General features: G+C 59.8%; 3 protein-coding genes across 3 annotated transcripts; all 3 read right to left on the bottom strand.

Moving 5' to 3' along the window:
* Positions 1 to 1752: 1752 nt before the first annotated feature.
* On the bottom strand, positions 1753 to 3613 carry SDRG_15694 (glyceraldehyde 3-phosphate dehydrogenase). Its single transcript, XM_008621873.1, has one exon. The coding sequence runs from the start codon at positions 3603 to 3605 to the stop codon at positions 1797 to 1799; it is 1809 nt and encodes a 602-aa protein (XP_008620095.1). The 5' UTR covers positions 3606 to 3613; the 3' UTR covers positions 1753 to 1796.
* Positions 3614 to 4517: 904 nt separating this feature from the next.
* On the bottom strand, positions 4518 to 4753 carry SDRG_15693 (hypothetical protein; the record flags this gene model as incomplete). The annotated part of the gene is made up of 2 exons (XM_008621872.1): positions 4621 to 4753; positions 4518 to 4561 (listed from the first exon to the last, which is right to left on the bottom strand). Exons 1-2 carry the CDS (start codon positions 4736 to 4738, stop codon positions 4518 to 4520), a joined length of 162 nt encoding a protein of 53 aa, XP_008620094.1. The 5' UTR covers positions 4739 to 4753.
* A 289-nt stretch (positions 4754 to 5042) lies between these two features.
* On the bottom strand, positions 5043 to 6742 carry SDRG_15692 (hypothetical protein). Its single transcript, XM_008621871.1, has one exon. The coding sequence runs from the start codon at positions 6685 to 6687 to the stop codon at positions 5077 to 5079; it is 1611 nt and encodes a 536-aa protein (XP_008620093.1). The 5' UTR covers positions 6688 to 6742; the 3' UTR covers positions 5043 to 5076.
* Positions 6743 to 7005: the final 263 nt, after the last annotated feature.

Below are 7005 nucleotides of genomic sequence, written 5' to 3'. Positions count from 1 at the left end.
CAATACGGATGCGACAGCTCCGCAAGCCTCTTGCGCGCAAGTACCCACCTACGCCAAGCTACTAATGCAGGCGCTCGATGGCTGCGACGCTGCTCAACACGTTTCGGATACCATCAATTCAATCGAGAGTGGTGATCATCGATCCTCGACGACGCAGACCCAAGCTCGCATGCTGCATGAAGACGCTGCGATCTTTGCGTACCTGGCAAGCCAACGTCCTGTAGCGCAGAGATGCGCGGCGAAAGAAGGACCTCGGCCACACGAGACCGTCCACAGTCGACAAGACGCCCGCTTGCGACCGCACTGCCGTGCGACGCGGTGCCGTGCGGCCGAGGCCCTGCAGCGCAAATTGCGGAATGAGCAGCGCTCAAGGCTGCTATCCTTCTCTGGTAAAAGCACTCCGTTTCGCCTTTGTCGTGCTCGCTTTTACACTTGTTTTTACACCATTGAACGGTTGCGCCGAAATGGGACATTCTCCGAGTGCCACGTCATAGAAATCGATATTTCGCGACCTCTGACATACGAGGGCGCATAAATACCATCACTCGTGTTGTGATACTAGATCACTGCGAGTGCGAAAGCCCGAGCATTGTGAGCTACAAGCCTTTCCAAACGCTCCACATAATGTGCTGGACATCGTAAATCCACGAATGGTGCTAGGAATCGCAATCTTGATCCGCTGGAAGGGGAGACCGTTGCTACAAGTGCAGAAGACGACGCCAACGGCGTGCCCATGCAGTCATTTGCATTTTAACCTTTTAAGAGCGCTTTGTATTTGTAGTCGACAATTGCGCGCGTTGTACGACGGTAACGACGACGTATCGCAGTCTGCTCCGCTTTCCAAAGTGTCTTCTATCACTGTACGAGCTTTGGGCGATTCCGTTTCAAATGTGATGTTGTCGGCAAGCGGCGTCGGCGTCGTGGCGTCCTGCCTCTAAGATGGCACTACGATCTTTGTTTGGCGTGCGTTGTGCCGCTACGATGCCACTACGACCTTAGTTTGGCGCGCATCTTGGATCGCGTCTCGCGGCGGCTGTACGCCTCGTACGTCGATGCGACCTCGCTTTACATGCTCTCCAAAGCGTTATTTACCACTGTGCCAAGGTTTGGCCATTTCGTTTTCGAACGCACAACGGTCGATCGCGCGACCTGGTGATGCTGCACCGATATCCGGATAATGTGGCTAATAACACGCAAGTTGTCGCGATACGTTCGCGATTGCGATTTGATGGCCAACGTCGGTCAAAATACAAAATGGCTCATCCGTGGTAGAGTGATTGAGCTTGCTTTGTATAGCACGGAGCACCAAGTTGCACCGTCGTGCGCGGCCTACAGCGCTCGAAACTCGTGTCCAAAGCGATGCCGAATTGCACTATTTGCGGCATTACTTGTACGTGGCACGTGCCACGTGTAACGTGCACTTCGCATCGAGTGAGCCCGACACATCGATCGTGCGAAGTTCATTCAAGTGTGCGAAGCAGTCGGGGAAGTTGAGGGTAGGAGGTAGGAGGAGATTCTGGCCGCCATGTAGTCCAGAGTATCGACCACGTCTTCTTGGCTTGGCTGCGATGGGTCCTGCAAGATTCGACTGCACCTGCATGCTGGAGGAGGCGTATCTCTGCTTTGTAACCATCAGTCCCAGCGAGCTCAATGCCATCGCCGCAGCACTTGTTGCCGCAGTGGACGCTAGATTCGGCATCAAGCATCGAACGCCATGACCGCGTCGAGGGAACATGGTCGAGAGACAAGGAATAGGGGTGCAGAGGTGCTATTACATTACTAGAACTACAAGGCGCTTACTGGCGCTCGGTGTGCACCATGTGCGTGATGAGGTCGAGGACGCGGTTCGAGTAGCCCCACTCGTTGTCGTACCACGACACGAGCTTGACAAAGTCGTCCGTGAGCGCAATGCCGGCGTCGGCGTCAAAGATGGACGAGCGCGGGTCCGAGATGAAGTCGCTCGAGACGACCGCCGTGTCCGTGTAGCCAAGGATGCCCCGGAGCTCGTGCTCGCTGGCGTGCTTGATCGCGGCCTTGATCTCCTCGTACGAGGCCTTGTTGCGGAGGCGGACCGTCAAGTCGACAACCGAGACGTTGGCCGTCGGCACGCGGAACGACATGCCCGTCAACTTGCCGTTGAGCTCCGGAATGACCTTGCCGACGGCCTTGGCGGCGCCCGTCGAGCTCGGGATGATGTTGAAGCACGCCGCGCGGCCGCCGCGCCAGTCCTTCTTGGATGGGCCGTCGACCGTGAGCTGCGTGGCCGTCACCGCGTGGACCGTGGTCATGAGGCCCTCGACGATGCCAAACTTGTCGTTGACGACCTTGGCGAGCGGCGCGAGGCAGTTGGTCGTGCACGACGCGTTCGAGACCACGTGCATGCTGCGGTCGTACTGCTCGTGGTTGACGCCCATGACAAACATCGGCGCGTCGGCCGACGGGGCCGAGATGACGACCTTGCGCGGGCCGTTGACCAAGTGCGCCGAGGCCTTCTCGAGCGTCGTGAACGCGCCCGTCGACTCGACGACGTACTCGGCCTCGGCGGCGCCCCACTGGATGGCCTTGGGGTCCTTCTCGCCAAAGACACGGATCTTGCGGTCGTTGACGATGATGTGGTCGCCCTCGTGGCGCACCGTGCCGTCAAAGAGGCCGTGGACGGTATCGTGCTTGAGCATGTACTCCATGTACTCGGTCGGGATGAACGGGTCGTTGACCGCGACCACGTTGAGGAGCGGGTTCTTTTCCGCGGCGCGGAGCACGAGGCGACCGATGCGGCCAAAGCCGTTGATGGCCACGTTGACAGGGCCGCCGACGCTCTTGGCCGCGTCGTTCTGGCAGTTGATGATGTTGAGGAAGTCGGGCTTGAGCGACGCGCCGCCGACGAGGAAGCCGTCAATGTCGGCCTTCTTCGAGAGCTCGGACGCGTTCGAGGCCGTGACCGACCCGCCGTAAATGACGCGCGTCGAGTCGGCGGCAGCGGCCGAGACGTGGTCCTTGAGCCACGCGCGGATGCCGGCGTGGACGTCCTGCGCCTGCTCGGGGCTAGCAGTCAAGCCCGTGCCGATGGCCCAGACCGGTTCGTACGCGATGACGACGTTCGACCAGTCCGAGATGTGCTTGGCGTACGCGGCGAGCTGCGCCGTCACGACCTGCATCGTCTGCTGGCCTTCACGCTCGGCCTTGGTCTCGCCAATGCAAGCGATGACCGAGACGCCCTTGCTGAGCGCGTAGCCGGCCTTCTTGGCGACCTCGTCGTTGGACTCGCCCTTCTGGCGGCGCTCCGAGTGGCCAATGATGGCGTAGTTGATGCCGGCGTCCTTGAGCATCTCGGGCGAGACCTCGCCCGTGAAGGCGCCGTTACCCTGGCTCCACGTGTCCTGGCCCGAGACGCCAATGTCGGCGCGGAGCTTGGACTTGACCGTGAGCGCGTGGATCGAGGCCGGCGCGACGACGACCTCGACGTTCTTGGGGATCGTGGCCGTGTTGAGCGTGTCGACGAGCGCCTGCGTCTGGCTGAGCGACCCGTTGCACTTCCAGTTGCCGCCGACGAAGAACTTGCGCGCGTGGGCGCTGAAGAAGCGGCGGGAGCTCTGGGCGGCTTGCATGGCGAAGGGCAATTTCAAGAATGAGGCTGCCAGAGCTCCAAAGATCTCCCTAGTCCGGATACGCCGGCCAGTGGGCGGCCGACGCAATTTTTTGTCTCTTCAACATGACGGCATACAAAACCGAAGATTAAATAAATCCATTGGATTCTATTGCAAGATTTGCAGCTAATTTTATCCGGAAATCGGCGTGCGACGGCCATGGCCGACGTCGCTCTATGCAGCCGCGACACGACGCACGGAAGGGTGTAGGCAGCACCGAGGCGGCTAGGCAAGGCCGTGGGCCGAGTACGTACGTCGAGCGACGTAGGCAAGTGGCTGCTACTCTGCCCTCGGCGCCGACCAGGTATTAAATGTGAGAGGACCTCGGAAGAACGATACCCAGGCGCTCTTGGCACCACAAGAACGCGCGGCTGGATTTCTCACGCGAGAAATCAAGCACTGGCTGCAGGACCACTCAATGTTGAAGTCAATCGCAGAAGGCTTTCGTAATCCGATGTATGAGGATGCGTCGTGGACGATGCCAGCAAGGTCCATCACTACTAGTACTATGTATGGTAGGTCGTCGAGCGATGCATGCAGTAGCAAGAGGTAGCGGAAGGCTGGGACAGACTGCTTCGTGTCTATGGGACTCGTGAGTGACAGGCCGCGCTCACGAAGGCGTCGGCGTATTGAGTGGCTGCGCCAAGCGTTGCACCATGATGACCGCTGGGATCAGATGCCGCGATCGGATTGGCTTTGCGTCGACGTCGATGGCCCTCCCAGCGCGCTTTGGCCCACGATGACGTGGCAAGTGCAGAGGAACGGGCGCACCCGACAGTACTTTCCACCGAAATCGGTGCGCACCTGCCCATCGCCTGCAGCATGTCATTCCACCACCATCACATTCCATAGTCCAAACGCCAAATGCACAAGTCATGCACCATTGCATGCAGCTCGGACGGGCCGCTGCGTCGTGACTACTAGTACGTACAGTATGGCATGTATGAGGCACCGACGGAGAGCCTGTGCGACGCACGGTGCTGCTGGAAGACGGTCGCCGACTCGTTGCGCAGCTGGTCCGGCAGCATCTCGTCCAGGCACGACTGCAGGTTGTTGATGACTGACCGGAGCGACGGCTTGGTCTTGTCCTCCATCGTATTCACGGTTGTGGAAATGCCAGGGTGGCAATTGTTTTCACACGTGTGGGAATTTGTTTTCACTTTTTTCACGTCTATCCGGACATGCAGATATTCCACCAATCATCGTCCACATGAACCGGAGGCCACACCGCGCTGCCACGTTCCCTTGCTCTGACCCTGTCCTACAGTATACTCGCTTCAGAAGGCGCCACCACGGTCCATGGCTCTGGACCCAACGCCTCGACCTTGGACCGACGAGCGGCTCTTTCAAGAGACAACCGTGGCGCCGAGGTCAACCGGTTCAAGAAGAAGACATATTCCACAATGAATTCATTAATTACACACGACAGACACTAATACCGACGATTCTGGTTGTGACCTCGACCACGCTGGCTGTGGTTGTGGCCGCCTCGCGGACCATTGGCTTGGCTGCGATGCCCCGAGACGTCGTACCCGGCGCGCGCCGACTGGTCGACAGCCGCGCGCAAGACGGCGAGCATCGCGTCGGGCGACTGGATCTGGTCGCTGTAGCCCCACGCCTGCATCAAAATGTTGTAGTTGGTCAGACTCGACTTGATGCGCTTGATGCGGTCTTGGAACGCGCTGAGCACCGCGCTGGGCGGGAGGCCGTAGTGCGCGTCCATATGTGTACCAAAGTCGGCGCCGCCAAACGTGCGCGACATCTCGATCGCAAACGTGAGCATGCGGTTCGAGGTCTCGCTCGCCGCAAAGAGCCGACCGAGGCGGTTCGGACACTCGGAGCCAAAGTCGACGCACGCCGCGTCGGCCTGCCGGATCCAGCGCACTTGGCGCGCAAAGTGCTCGCCAAAGAGCGCGGCCTTTGTGTCAGCATTCGAAAAGTCGTGGTTGCGCGAGCTCGAGAGGCAGATCTTGATGAAGAACTCGCCGAGGTCCGGCACCGCCGCCTTGAGCCGCTGCGATGGCGTCCGCACGAACGACGCCACTTGGCTATTGAGCGTCGCCTGCGCGGACGGCATCGCGGCGAGGTACGCTTTCGCAAGGCGCAGCACGTTGGCGTACGCGATGATCGCGGCCTCGGACTCGTGCTCGTTGCCCTGCATGACGGCCACGATCTGCGAGTTCATCGCGCGGAGCAGTACGTCCAGATACGACATGGTGCCGACGGGCGCAAAGACGTTGCGGCCGTGGCGTGCAAAGTGCGACGGGTGCAAGTACAATGGCAGCCAGTCCGTGTAGCTCTGCCCCGTCGGCGTGCGCAGAGGCACATGTCGCGTCGTCGCAGCGTCCAAAGCTTCGTCAAATGCATCCCGCGACATGATCTCGGGGTAGAGATAGATCTGGATGCGGCGCTGCGTTGCGTCGACCCGCAGTGGGTACCCGAGCCGCACGTTGTGCTCGACGAGGTTTTCCATCCGGATCGGACACACCATCTCGCGGCGGACGCGCTCGAGGTGCGGCGTCAGCGTCTTGGTCTCTGACTCAACCTCGTCCGTGTCTTCGAGCTTGATCGTCGCGGGGTCGTGGCCGCAGACGGCGCACGTGTACGCTGCGTCCATGGTTCGGAGCCGCGCAATGGCCGCGGCCGACGGCATGCTATAGTCGGGGTCGGCCAAGAAGGCTTGCATGTAGATCATGAGCAGCGTCAGGTTGCTGCTGGGCGTCCAGCCGCCGTACCGAGACGCGCTCTGGTGCATGTACTCGTGGTTGGCAAGTACGTCGACGCAGATGCCGTCCGGAAAAACGTGCGAGTGGTACTCGTTCGTAAAAGCATAGTCGGGCAGAACGCGTCCGAACGGCGGCGAGTGCGGGTACGACGGCGGGATTTTGAGCTCCCAGTGCACTGAGATGCCGCAAAAGATACCGTCGACGAGGCGCGTGCTCACGTGGAAGATATTGTCGTCGACGTGCGCGATGCTGCAACCCGGCACGGGCGCCTTCAAGTACTGCTGGTAGTGGCGAAACGCCGTCTTCAAGCCCGACATGGTTGAGTGTTGCAAAGCCAATCGCAAAGTGCGTTGGTGCGTATCTCGTCCGTGAGGGTGATTGAGTGCTGGTCTGGATCGCTCCGAGTGAAGGTCGCCGACCCAACGACACTTGAGTGGCTGGCAACGACGACCTTCACTAGTGCAGCGCGTCCTACAGTAGAATAATGTATCGCTAAGATAAAAAAGCATCAAAGAGCAATGTTGCCAACTCGGTCTGCTCTCGGATGACAGAACGGACACCTTGTCTCCAGAGCGTCGTTGCAGGCTGGTTCTTTTGACGCTCGGGAGGGTATATTTGCACGCTCTAGCGGCCAG

Source organism: Saprolegnia diclina, assembly GCF_000281045.1.
Source record: "Saprolegnia diclina VS20 unplaced genomic scaffold supercont1.98, whole genome shotgun sequence".
Taxonomy (NCBI): Eukaryota; Oomycota; class Saprolegniomycetes; order Saprolegniales; family Saprolegniaceae; genus Saprolegnia; species Saprolegnia diclina.
Note: the sequence above shows the minus strand (reverse complement) of the source record. Positions and strands in the feature narration are given on the sequence as shown.